Raw genomic sequence first — 16,716 nt, 5'->3', positions numbered from 1 at the left:
TGGTATATAAAGACAGTTTAAACAAATTTGGAATGTTTTTTTTTTTGAAAAATCCTACCTACCCTGCCTTTAACTATTTATCTCTAAGTTGACAAATATTGTTGTAAATGTGCTAAAAAGTGACTGTTTAAAAAACTGGTATACATTTTTGACGTTGTTTTAAGCTAAATGTGACAAAATGTTGCTGTTATTTTCAGCGTGAGCCGCTTTACAAACGGCGCCCCATACATTTGTGACTTTAAGTGACAGAACAAAAATCCGATTTGTATCAAAAGATCAGATTTCTGCTGCATCGCAATGTAACAGCCAATATGTCTCAATTAGGAATCTTGCAATTGTTCTATTGCTTGGATTCAACTCGGATCATTGGACAGCAAATCCTCGGTAAACGGAGTTCTGTTGATTTTCGAGTCATGTGACTAGTGTCATTTCAGCTCCACATTGGTTACAAGTTTTAACCTGGCTGTAGATAACTCAAATTTCAGTTCGACATCTGTGAACAGACAGTCAAGAACCGGCAAATTCATTTTCATTCGACTGATCATTCACTGAGCAAATTCTTCTTCATGCGGCGTCCTCATTGTGGACTAAAACAGACTGATGGTGATTATCTGCGTTTAACTGATTTTCATTTTGCATATTTTTCCTGGTATCAACGTCAATTAAACCGCTTGAAAAATTAGCTACGTGCTATTTATGACTGTTTCTAGCCCTAAACAAAGCGTAGAGCTAAAGGCTAAATCTAAGCAATTATGTCATTACATCTGCTAGATGCGCGTATCGCAAGTCTATTTCTTGCTGTTAAGCTTTTAGTAGTGGTTTGCTGTTGCGGTGCTGTAACACCACAGAAGCGTGCACCATTTTGCCTCCTCGTCAAATCTGAACATGGGAGTTATCAGGTTAGTTTTCTCACTCACTCACTGGACGCTTTAGCACCTCCGCTCTTTTATTGGAGCAAGTGGACATCAGAGAAACGCGTTGAAGATTGTATGATGAGTAGCGACAGGACCCTGGTCACGCGTTATTTGTCACTCTGCCGTGAAGAGCGCGCTTATGACAATGCCGAAAAGTTACCTTTCCGCTTCAACATAAGTGCGCTATTGGAAGATGCCAGGCTGTGTGAAATGAACTCATATTTCAATTTCATTTTGCTCAAAGAAGACGTCAACCAAGGTCAGCCCATGGATTCAAGAGCAAAAAGTCGCTATAAACGCGCATGGGTTTTACCGGGAACACTTTGGTGTGGACGAGGCACAAGCGCCAATGACTATGAACAGTTGGGTAGGTCTGCATCCATAAATTCCAATGCCTTCACTCTTAAAAATAATGGTTATTTATTGCCATTGGTGGTTCCATAAATAACATTTAACGTCCATGTAACTTTTCCATTGCACAAAAGGTTATAGTGAATTGTTAAAATATTCGTCACACTAAGAAATGTTTTTTTTCTTTTTGTTAGGCTATATTTTAAAAGTGTTGTTCAGTTCACTTATAAAAAAGTTTGTCTCTCAAACTTTTTTAGGCAGTAGCCACCTACAACAAATACAACTCACTTAGACATGTACACAACACAATCACAGATTATGTGAGTTCATATCAAATACAAAGAGTTCTGTTGTCACAACCTACCCAACTACTGGGTTGAGTTGTAACACTAGCTTGGGATAGATGTAACAAAAACTGGTAATTTGCTGAAATAAGATCCATACTATCCAATTTATGCAATACATTTATTGAAGAACAAAGAATACTTAGCTTTGAATAAAGTGAACAATTGAAATAAAAAAAGCACAACTTAATTTAGCACAAAAACTATTGCTGTGTGTGTGTGTGTGTATTGTATTCCTGTCACATTAGGGTTCAGTAACTATAGCTTGCCATCCATCTATTTTTATGTCAGCTTTGAAATATCACACAAAAAAAAACCTGGACGGAAACGCCAAGATGCGCATACATTCTAAAAATGTGCACAAAAAACCTATGAGCTCATCTGAGGCAAATCATTTTTATCCTACAATTTTTAGATAATTTTTATCCTAAACAAAAACACATTTACCACACAAATCCCTTGATAAGCAACAAAAAACTCATGTGACTGCCTCAACAGAGGATTTGATTGTAGTAATTTTTCATGAACTTGACCTATCCCTAGCCCAAACAGCCATAAAATGTGATTTAACTGTTTTAACATGTGGGTTTGAAGTTAGCATGAATGCAAAGCATCAAATTAAACTAGATAAATGGATACTTTAGGTTATGAATTGCATCAATGTCTTGATAAAAAAAAGTTACTTTCTTTCCTGAATGTTTATTTTATTTTTTTGGGTCATAAAATCTACAATGTTTCTCACAGTCACATACCACTTCTCCTGTGAACTCAAAAAGGAGATTGGAGTGTATAATTTTTATGCCATCACCACAGCTGTTTTCTGACCTGTCAAACTGACAGTGTTAAATTGACACCGTGTTACAACACTCTCCCTACTAGTGAACGAATTTTGTTGTAAATACCAGTACAAAATTAAGCATTTTGCATAAAATCAGTCTTTTAATCACAAAATATTTGATTTAATTTAAACGATTTATGATAATGCTGCTGGAGCTGTTGAGTGTATCAAATATTCTGTAACACTAGATGTATTCATGTTACAAAGGCCTTAGAGCACGGGTGTCAAACTCAGTTCCTGGAGGGACACTGTTCTTCAGAGTTCAGATCCAACCCTAATTAAACACACCTGGACCAGCTAATCAAGGTCTTCAGGATTACTAGAAACCAGAGATACGGTGTGTCCCAATTCTTATACTATCCATCCTAAATAGTATTCGAAAATAGAATTAGTGCATCCCAAATCATATGTTGAAATGAGTATTCCAAAGATACCCGGCTGGTCTACTATTTCTGGTTAGAATTCGAAGTGCACATCGATGCACACTCTAAAGGCTAATATTGGACAAGGTTGGACAAGGATTCGATTAGAACTATAAACACGAATAAAAAGGGTTAAAAAACTTCAAACATGATGGATGTGAGAGTCCAAAGGTTAAGTAGAGAGGTTTAGATAAAGGGTTTTAAGTGAATAATTATCAGTATCTAACCTGAAGAAAAGATATTTATTCAATGTTATCCACATTATATTTCATCTGCAACAGCATTGTTAACTTTTGTAATGATACGTTTGGCCATTAACTTTAAATGCATCATTATATTTAAACTGCAAACACGAGGAGAGTCTCCGCATGAAAGACCCACGATTGGCAGATCAACGTGCTACTACATTTCTCTCCGATACGGCAGGAAATTAAATGAAATTGAATGTGGAGGATTTTAACTGTGACAAGTTTTGATTGACAGGGCAGTTTAAACAGTGACAGGAGGCATGTAACTAAGCGACAGATCTGTCTGTTAAAGATGACAAAGTAGTATGTCCCAAAGCTTGCATACTCTTCTGCTACACACTCAAAAGTATTTACTTCTAAAAGTGTACATACTTTTAGGGTGCAGTATAAGTAGGCGAATTGGGACCCAGCAATAGTCTTATTATTGGGAGATACGAGGGTCCGTGGCTCCACCATTGGGGAAAAAGCAACGGCTAACTTGGATCATGTGTGCCTTGATAACCAATCACATTACAGCCTTGACGTCATTGCATTTCGTTCAGAGTTGTGCGGCAGTCTATGGGTGTTTCCCAAACGGAAGTTTGAACTTCCTAGTTCAATCCTTCTGAGGCTTGTAGGCTAGACTCCTCCTCAGCAATTAAATGCTAGAATGAGACGGTCTAATTAGTGTGCATGGCTATGTCACACATGTTCCCGCCCCCACGGTCACTGCACGAAAAAACTATTCAAACTTAATTCATGTCCGAAAAATTATTTTTGTCTTACATTTCATAATAAACTCAGACAAGCTCTGTACCGACTTGTATTCCGTCCGTTTATTTTCGTTAATTTAAATGTGTGCAAAGGATTGTGGGTGATTTAAGGCCACGAAGGATACATCCGATGCATCCTTCAAAACAGGCCGAATGAAGGAAGTGAAACGAAGGCTGTCTTCCAAGGATCCTTCAAATTGAGATGGCCTTCAGCGACATTTGATGATGTGGCAGCCGAGATATGCAGCCTTCGTAGGATGCAGCTTCCGTTTGAGAAACACCCAATCACTGTTTGCTGATTCCACAGAAATGAATGGGAAATGCTGTAAACTAAATCATACCTGTCGCAGCATTTCAATTTTTTTCGGTGTAAAAATAGATCAATCCAAAATTAATGTTTAAGAACAAACATGTTGAAGATTAGCCGATCGGTTGTACAAATATGAATGTTATCGGTGTGAAAAAAAGCTCTATTTTCGTTATTTGCTACATATTAAGCGGTTTTCCTGAGAGCGATAAATCAAAGTGCAGTTTTCATGCCAGGGTCATGGGTGGTTGTGTGGCTGACTATCTGTGAATGTATGGCATGTCCTCGAAAAGACATGGGAGGTCCCTGCAACATAACCTGGTTATTACAGTTAATACTAGCTATGTTGTGCATCAGTAAATCAATATAATTACAGAGGGTGTCATAGAGTAATACATGACAGTCAAGAACAGAAGAGTTACTGTGCAGCACAACGCAAAACAGAAATATGCCCTGCGCATTACATTTTATTGAGATGTTACAAGTTGTATTCTATTACAGATAATCTACATAATAATGAGGACAGTATTATTTTACAATACTGTAAATAATCTATATTTGTTATTTGATTATTTAGACTACATTTTTCTTCTCTTATCAGGTATGTTTGTGCATGCGGATAGATGCTGCCGAGAACATGATCACTGTGAGCACATCATACGCTCCTTCTCTGTGAACTTTGGTGTCTTCAATCCCACCCTCTTCACGGTCTCTCACTGTGACTGTGACCACAGGTGAGCACAGAAGCTCTGGGGTCTTTCACATTCCACAGATGAGAGGCATTTTCAGATCCTCAGGGGAGACTCTTTAGAGTCATAACTCATCCTTTCTGTTTGTTCACCTTATGTATGTTATCCTTATATGGCTCGTATACGTTTTTTTAGGACACTGCATGTTTTAATAGAAAAAGAATATATATCTTCAGCAGGACAGCCTGTAATTTATGTAGAAAGGCCTTTCTTTTGATGTGCAACACTCAAAAAAAAAAAAAGTTTTGTCTCAAAAAATTAACACAGCAATCTATTTGAGGTATGACAACTTCTAACCAACAAACGACAATACACATTTTAAGTTAAATAAAAGTTGTTCCAATTAATTTCAACATAATTGAGTGGTGGTACGAGAACTATTAATAATTTAATGTGGTTTATTTTAACTGCTAGTATACTTAACCTAACAGGTCACAATACAAAATAACGTACTCGGTTACTAACGTAACCTCGGTTCTCTCTAGAGAGGGAACGAGTACTGCGTAAGAACTTACGCTTGGGGGAAAGTCTCTTTCCGTGAGATATTGAAGCCAAAAATTATCCTTTAATTTTTATATAATGCAAAACGCGTTGCAGCAGCATACAGACATAGGCGAGGCACCTTTGCGCGCCTATTGCCTGCTCTGCGGCAACTGCAGCAGCCTATCGAGAGAGGCCCTGTTGACGCCTGACCAATGGGGGTGCTTCGCACTCATTTGCATAGCGTCCCGCCGAAATAGGCGTGGCCTAGGGCTATAAATATAGCGTCCAGAGGCTGGTTCACTGGTTTTCATCGCCGGAGCGAACCAGAGCGAACTGCAGGCACGGCAAGGATACGCAGTACTCGTTCCCTCTCTAGAGAGAACCGAGGTTACGTTAGTAACCGAGTACGTTCTCTTACGAGAGGTTCTCTCGTACTGCGTAAGAACGCCGTGCGTGCTTGAGATCCAATACCAAAGTCCCAAGGGCATGTGCCCGTGGCCCATATGGTACATGATCATCAGGGACTCACAGAGAGTCCAGGAAGAGAGGCTAAAGCATCATTCCTGAATAGGTAGCATCCCACCAGGGAGCATTATAATAATAGTGTTCCACGCAGTCAGGGCAAAGTTATTGGCCTGATCTGATGAAAAATATGGGTCTTACAGTTGCCCTCAGGGCTGTATGATCGATCCGTGAGCATTGCTCGAACAGTTTCCAGCATCTGAGCCGACCTCGGGGCAGATAGTACTGGCTTATTAGACCGACAACAGCTTAGCTTGCAAAGCGGGAACTTCCAGGTTATAAAACCTGATAAATGTAGACGGGGAGGCCCAGCCTGCCGCCATACAGATATCATGTAGAGAAATCCCACTGGACCAAGCCCACGAAGAGGCCATGCCTCTTGTGGAGTGCGCTCTGACACCTAATGGGCACTGTAGGACCTTAGAGATGTATGCCAGCGCTATGGCATCAACTATCCATCTGGATAGGGTCTGTTTCGTTACAGCTAGCCCCTTAGAGCGTCCGTAGAACGAAACGAATAGTTGCTCTGTCTGTCTGAAGGCAGACGAGCGAGACACATAAGCTCTTAATGCCCTGACAGGGCAGAGCAAAGCGGCGTCCTTCTCCTCCTCAGGGACCGGTAAGGCCGACAGGGAAATGACCTGGGACCTGAACGGTGTGTTGAGGGATTTAGGAACATACCCGTGTCTCGGTTTGAGCCTGACAATTGAGTCATTTGGCCCAAACTCCATACATGTCGCGCTTACTGAAAGCGCTTGTAAGTCCCCCACACGCTTAACTGAAGCGAGAGCCAAAAGAAACGCTGTCTTGAAGGACAAGTGTTTGATATCCACAGATTGGATTGGCTCAAATGGGGCACCTTTCATGGCCTCCAAGACCGTGGAAAGGTCCCATATGGGAACTGAAGGGGGTCTGGGAGGGTTTAACCTCTTTGCTCCTCTTAGGAAGCGAATGACCAGATCGTTCTTCCCGAGTGACTGGCTTAGCGTTGGTTTAACAAACGCTGCTATAGCCGCCACATAGACCTTGAGCGTGGAAGGGGTTCTGCCCTTTTCCAGAAGCTCTTGTAGGAAGGAAAGAACGTTCGTCACCCCACAGTCCTGGGGTGACACGCCACGGGCTGTGCACCAGCTAGAAAACACAGACCATTTTGAGGAATAGAGCCGTCTCGTAGAGGGAGCTCTAGCCTGCGTGATCGTGTTTAGTACTCCCGAAGGGAGGTGAGCGGGTACCCATTGATGGCCCATACATGTAGGGCCCAAAGCTCCGGGCGAGGATGCCAAATCGAGCCCTTGGCCTGGGTGAGGAGGTCTTTCCTCAGAGGTATCGGCCATGGGGCAGAGCTCGCTAGTTGCATCAGAACTGGGAACCAGACCTGTTTTTTCCAGAACGGAGCTACTAGTAGCACCGAGCATCCACTTTCCCTGATCCGCTCTATTACCTGAGGTATGAGCGTAATGGGGGGAAAGGCATAGAGCGGGCAGCGGGGCCATACGTGGGCCAGCGCGTTCCTGCTCTTGGAGAAGTATATCGGGCAGTGAGCGTTTTCTTGAGACGCAAACAGGTCTACTTTCGCTTTGCCGAACTTCTTCCACAGCAATTGGACTGTCTGTGGGTGTAGGGACCATTCTCCTGCCGGAACGTTGTTCCTGGACAGTCTGTCTGGTCCCAAATTCAAGTGGCCGGGCACATGAACTGCTCTCAGTGAGCGCAAATTGTGCTGGGCCCAAACCAGGAGGTGTTCCGTCAGCCTGTGAAGGATTCGGGATCTGAGGCCTCCCTGGTGATTTATAAAGGCCACCACCGCCATGTTGTCCGAACAGACTAGAACGTGGTGTCCTGCTATCTGGGGATAGAAGCGCCTGAGCGCATTGTCGACTGCCATCATTTCCAAGCAGTTGATGTGTAGGAGCTTTTCTCGTTCTGACCATAGGCCAAAGAACAGTCTGCCCTCGAGCAGCGCTCCCCATCCCGAGGTGGAGGCGTCCGTGGACACCACCTTCACACTCGAGGAAGTCCCCAGGCTTACTCCTGACCGGTACCAGTCGGTCACCGTCCAAGGTTTCAGAGCTGAAATGCATTTCTGATCGACCTTGAGGCGAAAAAGACCGGAAGTCCACGCTCGGCGCGGCACACGCGCTTGCAGCCAGAACTGAAGTGGGCGCATCCAAAGGAGCCCCAGCTGAAGTACTGGTGATACTGCGGCCATGAGACCCAGCATCCTTTGAAACTGTTTGAGCAGGACCATAGCGCCGCGGCGGAAGCTTTCCGTCATTTGCGTTGTGGCGATAACTGAACTGTCATTGACAGCGAGTTCAGATCTGTGCCCAGAAAGGATATTTCCTGACTGGGAGACAGAGAGCTCTTCGCCCAATTGACTGTGAGACCTAATTTCTCGAGGTGCTCGAGCAAAATGGTCGTGTGTTCTATGAGCTCTGTACGAGACTGAGCCAGAACTAGCCAATCATCCAAGTAGTTCAAAACTCGCATTCCCCGAATTTTCAGGGGAGCGAGGGCCGCGTCCATGCACTTCGTGAACGTACGGGGTGCTAAAGACAGGCCGAACGGTAGGACTGTATACTGATATGCCTGGCCCTCGAAGGCGAATCTCAAAAATCGCCTGTGACGAGACGCTATTTGTATCTGGAAATACGCGTCTTTCAGATCTATCGACGCAAACCAGTCCCCCTGGCGAACTTGCGAGAGGATTTGTCTGGTCGTGATCATTCTGAACGGGCGCTTTGAAAGCGCTTTGTTCAGCCGTCTTAGATCTAAGATGGGTCTGAGACCCCCGTCTTTCTTTGGCACCAGGAAATATCTGCTGTACAGGCCCCCTTCGCTCTGAGCTAGAGATAGGGGTTCTATGGCCCCTTTGCTCAGTAGTTTCGCTATTTCGGCTCGAAGTAGATGAGCTACTTCCGTTTTCACCGTAGTTTCGACTCGCGCCTCGCAGCGGCGAGGGCATCGAGCAAACTGTAGCGAATAGCCTCTTTTTATAATGTTCAGCACCCATTCTGACACCCCGGGAAGCTGTGCCCATGCAGTCGCATGAATAGCTAGGGGTTGAATGAAGTCTGCGCTCTGGCCGTGACAGTGTGGCGGCTGAAGAGCTTCTATGTGCTGAAACATAGATGCCGTGTTTGCGGCAGACGAGGCGGGGGGCGCGCTGATGACAGCGGGCAGCCTGCCCGCGCTCAACTCTGTTACAGCGAGTAGCTGAGAGGAGGCGAGTGGGCGAGACCCTTCGGGGTTTGACATGTCTGTGAGTGCATGTGGGCGCGCTACAGCGGGCACATGGAAAGCACTGAACACAACCTGGGTCTGTGACCGTGTGTGTTTTGGTTTCGTTTTTACAGAAACCGGGAGACATGCAGTGTGCAGTGTATGTGGGCACTGGGCTGTGGGCACATTCACTACATTTAACGCGCAATCGACCTGAGTCGATTTTATGAGCGCGAGCTCTGTGTGAAGAGCTGTGTTTGTGTGTAGGAATGAGCACGTTATAGTGGGCATTTTTTCTACACTAGTAACACCATCGGCCGTGGCCGGAATACCAGAATTTACACTCTTTGAGGGATATATCTGGGTCGCCGTGACAACGGCGTTTGTAAGCAGGCAAGCGGGCCGTGTTACCGACTTGTTTACTGCTAAATAAGCTGGAACAGTCACATTTTCTGGAACTGAGCGAGCTGGTAGTTTTGGTGGAAGTCTGGCCGCAGCGGGACTTGAACACCGTCGTTTTCCTAGAAGGGCTAGGACGACTTCGAGGCCTCGGGCTTGATGTCAATCCTTGGCCGGGGACCACGTTGAGGGCGGCGGGCAGCAGAGCGAGAGCGCGGTCTCGAGCTTCGGGCCTGCTTCCTCTGTGAGGCGGCGGCGGTGGCTGCGGCTGTGAGCTTCCGAGCAGACGGCTGTTTAGAGCGACCTGTCGCGGAGCTAGCGCGCTTAGGCAGGAAATGTTTCATGGCCTGCGATGTCTTCTGTACCTCAGCGAATCTGTCCGCAAAATCCTTGACGGACGATCCAAAGAGCCCAGCAGATGAGATGGGAGCGTCGAGGAACGCAGCGCGCTCCGAGTCCGGCATCTCAGACAGTGTTAGCCACAAATGTCTCTCAGCAACGGTGAGAGAGGCCATAATTCGCCCCACGGCCTGTGCAGTGGATTTTGTAGCGCGAAGAGCGTCTGTGGCGCTTCTTAAATCCGTGACGCTTACAGCTTCCAGTCCTTCCTCGTCAAGTTTGCGGAGAAGGTTGGCTTGGAAAACTTGTAGCGTGGCCATTGTATGCAACGCAGCTGCAGCCTGTCCAGCGGCGGTGTAAGCGCGGCCGTGCAGTGCTGAGGTGGTGCGGAAGGCTTTAGAGGGAAGTGCAGTCTTAGCGCGCCGTCCAGCGGAGGGCGGGCAAAGATGATCCGCAACAGCTTCCTCTACAACCGGGAGGGACTGGTATCCTCTGTTTTTAGCATCATCAACAACGGAGAATGCAGCAGAAACAGAAGTTTTTACACGGGCTGAAAAGGGTGCAGACCAGGATTTCGCGAGTTCTTCATGAAGCTCAGGAAGAAAAGGCGCGGGTCTAGACGGTGTAGCAACACGGTCCCCTTTTAGAAAGCAGCCATCCAGTCGGTTGTGTGCTGGCTCTACGGGCGTCGACCACTCGAGGCCGAGGCTCTCAACGGCCTGAGAGAGCAGACGCGTCAGCTCTGACTCAATGCTGGCCCGTTTCCCAGACGTTTCGCGAGCAGGGGGTGCGAGATCAACAGAGCACGGATAATCCTCACTGCCTGACGCTAGGATAGAGCAGCTGTCCTCCTCCGCTATTTCCACATCATCAGACTCATCCGCGACAGAAACGGCGGCAGACAGCGGCCGTTGTCCGGGGGTGATAGACTCGAGTGAAGCGGGCGGTGAAGCTGGCGGGCGAACTGGCGAGCTTGCCTCGGTGGGAGGAGGTTCAGGGCCTCGCTGAGCGCGGCGCTTCTTTCGGCGCGGCAGCGCGGCGGGCAGGGGTGCAGACTCGTGGAAGCGTGCCATGCGAGTCCGCAGAGTCGCCATTGACATCAGCTCGCAATGAGGGCATCCGCCGTCGGCGAGCGCGAGAGCTGCATGATCTTCTCCCAGGCAGGAAACGCAGATAACATGGCGGTCCCCGTCGCCGAGAGGGGCTCTGCACGAGCCACAGAGAGTGCGAGACATCTTTAAAAAGACGCTCAGCTCTTTTAGAGAGAAAAGGTGTGTGATTCGCGGGGCGAAAACACACTGCAGTAAAGGATATAGTGCACCGGATAGCGCAGCAGGAATGTCGGCAGAAGGCGGCTCGGCCAGCGGCTTCGATGCAGACTCGTCCCGCTGAAAGGCTTCTTCAGACGGCGCGGCTTCTCTCAGGATCCAGCGATGCGTGAGCTCCGCTTGAAGAGATGAAAATCAGTGAACCAGCCTCTCGACGCTATATTTATAGCCCTAGCAGGGCTCCAAACAAAAAAAACTATCAAGGAGCCGATGGCTCCTATAGGGGAAAAAAACAGGCGCCAAATAATTTTTTTAAGAGCCACATAACAATGCACTTACATTTTAGTCTCCCTGTTGTGTGCATGTCTCTCCTCTTCTTACAGTTTCAGCATTTTCATCTTGTGAATGTTCTGGGAACTGGAGCTTATTTGGTAACTGAATGTCACTTCCGACTTATGAACTATTTCATAAGTTCATATTTTGGCGCTTTCACTCAGTGAAACGTTCACGCAAAGCATCTCATTTCATGACGTTAACAAAACAAATGAAGCGATAGGCTTGGGGTGGGCGATATGGCAAAAATATCATATCACAATTTTTTTCAGGAAAATCACAATTCACGATTTTATCACAATTCTTTTTATGTTGGTTTTACTATTTTGTGACTGAGCATTACAGCCAAACTAATGTCCATATTTTAAAAACAAAGCCTTAGGTAACAAAATGTAAAATAAAAAAGAATGGCAGAAAGGGGCGAAGATAAAAAATGTAGTCATTATTTTCTTTGTTATTAAATATTAAGATCAAAGATAAACATTACACATACACAACTTAATATACAAATGAAATAAACAGTGCTTTATGTTTTCAGCTACAGTAGGTTTATTTAACAGTAGCATTGAAGAAAGTAATTAAATTAACAAATATGAAAATAAAACAAAACATAGACTTCACTGTATAAATAATAAATTGATACTTATTAAAGCTACTATTAAAGTTATCAGTCAAGAGCAGTGAGTAATTTTATCTTTGCATTTTGTTGTTTCATTAACATTAAAAGGATAGTTCTCCTAAAAATTCAAATTGTCATAATTTACTCTCTCAAGTTGTTTTAAACTTGTTTTTCTTCTGTTGAAAATAAAAGTTATTTGGACGAATGTGGGTAACCAAACAGTTGATGTACCCCAGTGAAGTCAATGGGGACCAGCTACTGTTTGGTTACCCACATTCTTCAAATTATTAATATTAGAAAATATTAGAAGGAAATTAATACAGTTTTGGAACAACATTAGAGTGCGTAAATAATGAGATAATTTTTATTTTTGGGTGAACTATCCCTTTAAGGACAAGCGGCAGCGTGTTTACAATTGCTACTGTCTCTTAAGAGCTGCGCGCGACACGTCTAATGTACACGCATTTGACAAGCCGATTTTCTCTCAATTTTCTCAAGTTTGCTTTCACTTTAGACATAACCGACTTTGTTTATGTAAACCTTGTGTGTATTTAACAGTATTAGCACAATAAGACTCAAAATATAACTTAGTCCAGTATCCAGGCGCTGGTAGACAGGCTTTTAGTGCATGTGGGCTTCACATGTACGCGCTGAGAAAGGCACATGTTAGAACAGCGCATCAGCACGCAAATTAAATGTTTAACCGACAAGGCATTAAAGCACATGCAAATTATTAACTTTTGTGAACTGCAGTGTCCCGTTCCGCTGCGTTAACATGTGAATATACGTCGCGTTGTTCAGTATGTTTTGACCGGGACAGAGGCGCCAGAACAGCAACTAGAGTGCAGGATTCTACGATATTTCTTCAAAAGCAGATCGTGGAGACATTTTAATCGTCCATGATGAAAAATCGTCATATCGCACACCCTTACGATAGGCTACTGGTTATAAAACATGCACGTAGGATGCAAATTTTACAATCAAAGGGAGTAAATTTGTATTGTCGCCAATGGCGACCTTGGCAGAAATTTCACTCGCAAATAAATATTTTTGGTCGCAAATGCGACCATTCTAGTCGCAGTTTGGAGCCCTGCCTAGGCCACGCCTATTTCGGTGGGACGCTATGCAAATGGACGCGAAGCACCCCCATTGGTCAGGCGTCAACAGGGCCTCTCTCGATAGGCTGCTGCAGTTGCCGCAGAGCAGCCAATAGGCGCGCAAAGGTGCCTCGCCTATGTCTGTATGCTGCTGCAACGCATTTTGCATTATATAAAAATGAAAGGATCATTTTTGGCTTCAATATCTCACGGAAAGAGACTTTCCCCCAAGCGTAAGTTCTTACGCAGTACGAGAGAACCTCTCATAAGAGAACACAAAATTTCAATATTTATTCTACTTATCATATGCAAAGCATGCTGGGAACTTAAAATCCACAGACAATTCCTTTAAGTTGCATTAAGTTGAATTGCATTTTTTGCTGTTTAAATTCAAATACAATATTAAATTGATGTAGTAATCAACAATTTATCAACATAACTCTTCTAAATAATTTTTGCAACTTAAATAAATTCAATCAAATTATATTTGAGTTCAATGAATAAATTAGTTGTTTTTTTTTTTACTGGCAACCATGCATTTATTTAAATGTTTTTTTTTAGAGTGAATTAGTTTACCGGTTTAGTCGTTGGTTCAATTCCCAGGGAACACAAATACTGATAAACTGTATGCACTGAAAGTTGCTTTAAATAAAAAAAAAAATCCTAAATGCTTAAATGTAAATACATTAAGCATGTGTTTAATGGAAGGGTTAGCTGACATTGAGACACAAAAGATTTCATGCTAATCATATTTATTTCTGTCTTGTATCTTCCTGTCTCTGTTAGATTTAAACAATGCCTTCTCAATGGTAATGACACCATCTCCAACATGGTGGGCTACAGTTTTTTCAACGTCCTGAAACTCCGCTGCTTTGAGCTGATTCAAAGGAGGCAATGCACACAGTACAACTGGCTTGGAATGTGAGTGCAAGAAATTAAACAATGCATTCCAAAAATGTTGCTTCATGCTTCTGTTTGCAAGCAAAAATGCAGAATGGATAAAAACACTGTAATTGTATATATAATTATATAATTCACACAGCTGTCTTCATTGACATAACCAAATTACTTCCATTGATTCATTTGTATGGCATCATTACATTATGTTCATTCATAGTCTTTCATAGATTTTCAGCCTGTTATTCTAGTTTCTGTGTTAAATGTGAATCCTGTAACAATTAACAAAGTTTACTGTACTCATTGTCCTAGATTGTCTCCGATATATACTTATATTTGTTTGGACATTCCTTTATAATCATGGTTTTACATTCTAGGATGAGTTTCTCTGTAATAACATTGTGCCAGAGGTGGGAGTAAGTTACCCACATTGAAGTCATAAGAAAATAAGTCGTCGAGTCAAGTCTCAAGTTGCAGTGCACAAAATAAAACAAGTCAAGGCTGTGGCTTACCTCAAAGCAAGTCATGTTGAGTCCTGCAAAGAAAGTCACTCTCAAAGTACCATGCAGAGGTTACTTTTCCCAAACAGTTATGAACTCCCTGAATAATACAGATCTGAGAATTATCTGATCTGAGATCAGAATAATACCTCTCTTAAACAATTTTAGAGTAATTTACCAAGTTTAATGTGTGAAAGCAGTTATTTTGTCTATTATGCTTGCACTAATTGACAGGGCTGCTTGAAACCCTGGTTGAAAATATAGGTCTTGTTTCCTCTTTTTGTAGTGAATCACTTTTGAGAAAAATGTTGACAGCAGTATGTTTAGTATTGTCCTCTAGCCCAGAGTAACATTATGCTGGTGTAACTTATTTTTTTAATCTCTAACTGCAGGTGCACAATGGTTCAGCTCGCACCTGTGGCAGTATTGAAAGATTCAACACCATACAATTCCACCAGTCTAAGTAATGAGAAAAGTGGCACCGTTGACCTTCCATGCAATGAAGTGCCAATCAAATTGTCACATAGTGGCAAACAAAGAACCTCTAAATCTAAACGAATTAGACTGGCAAAGGACCAAAGAAACTGCGCTCCAGTTGACTATGCAAAAGGGGGAACATCTCAGCTTAGTCAAAAGTTGGTGAACCCATTTGAAAAACGCAAGAATCTACAAACAGCTGGACATCGAAAAGGAAGAACAACTGTGCAGCCGAACTCATTGTTGACATTTACCCTCGCTCCCCAAAGGAAGCCATCTAAAGAGAAGCAAAGGATAACTCAAAAGTTCAAAATGGGAACTATTCTTCAAAGCATCCACAGGACATCAAAAGCAAGTGTCACTCACTCACCTTCAACCTCATCTGAAACAAAATTACTCTTGGTTCAAAAGACAATAGTCAATCAGTCCAAACAAATACCTGCAAATAAATCAGGAGCAAGGACACTTCAAAATAAGAGAAAAAGAGGTAAAACCAAAACCCAGAAATCCAGAAAGAGCCAGAAGAAAAAACTAATTAAAACCCAAAAGCATTGATGCTCACTTTCAATCATCAGAAATGCAAAGGTTCTTATTTTTCAAAAGATAAGAGATCTTTAATCAGGTATAGTCCAGGCGTTTTAAGCCAAAATGGGGGTCAACCGTGAACAAATTGCAACAGAATCAAACTCAACTGATTTTGTATCCTCAATATGTCCTGAGTAAGGAAAAAAAAGCCCAGAAGAATCCCATTAGGGGAAAGGTCCGAAAAAGACCCAAATATAGCCTATTCATTCTTTTTCTCACGTGAATAGGGTAAAAAATGTAACCTTTAGATATCACCATGAAAATTACTGAGTTGATTACTTATATCAAAAAATGTATTACAAGTTTTTTTTTTTTTATTGTTTGTTAACATGGACAAACGGTGCATAATCTAATTACAGATGTGCTAATTTGCATAAATACCGCAACAGGTCTAAACATTGGGTATAGCCAGGTGAAAATGTCTTGTTGAATCTTGTTTACAAATAACAGTAAAATACTTTATATTAAGGTCTGAATGGAACCCATTTAGGCTACCCATAAGCATTAATACATAGAGGCAGGAAGAAGTCCTTTAAACCAGCCTTTATTAATTATTATTGCAGAGATTGGGTTTGGGGCTGGGTCCGTGGGACTGTTTCTGGGGATTTACTTTTTATTTTACTTACCTTTTGTCTTCTGCATTCTCCTTACCATTGTCTCCTGTTCTTGCCTCAGATTCGTCCCCCAGAAACAGTCCCACGGACCCATCCCCAAACCCCATCTCTTAAAAATTAATAAAGGCTGGTTTAAAGGACTTCTTCCTGCCTCTATGTATTAATGCTCATGGGTAGCCTAAATGGGTTCCATTCAGACCTTAATATAAAGTATTTTACTGTTATTTGTCAACAAGATTCAACAAGACATTGTCACCTGGCTATACCCAATGTTTAGACCTGTTGTGGTATTTATGCAAATTAGCACATCTGTAATTAGATTATGCACCGTTTGTCCATGTTAACAAACAATAAAAAAAAAAAATTTGTAATACATTTTTTGTTTGTCTTGATATAAGTAATCAACTCAGTAATTTTCATGGTGATATCTAAAGGT

General features: G+C 43.0%; 1 protein-coding gene across 1 annotated transcript; it reads left to right on the top strand.

The window, feature by feature from the left end:
* Positions 1-495: 495 nt before the first annotated feature.
* LOC311287475 (group 3 secretory phospholipase A2) lies at positions 496-15,636 on the top strand (the record flags this gene model as incomplete). Its single annotated transcript, XM_084404345.1, has 4 exons — positions 496-1,281; positions 4,778-4,910; positions 13,994-14,128; positions 14,997-15,636. Exons 1-4 carry the CDS (start codon positions 753-755, stop codon positions 15,634-15,636), a joined length of 1,437 nt encoding a protein of 478 aa, XP_084260471.1. The 5' UTR covers positions 496-752.
* Between the last annotated feature and the right edge of the window lie 1,080 nt (positions 15,637-16,716).

Source organism: Rutilus rutilus (genome assembly GCF_951802725.1).
Source record: "Rutilus rutilus genome assembly, chromosome: 3".
Taxonomy (NCBI): Eukaryota; Metazoa; Chordata; class Actinopteri; order Cypriniformes; family Leuciscidae; genus Rutilus; species Rutilus rutilus.
Note: the sequence above shows the minus strand (reverse complement) of the source record. Positions and strands in the feature narration are given on the sequence as shown.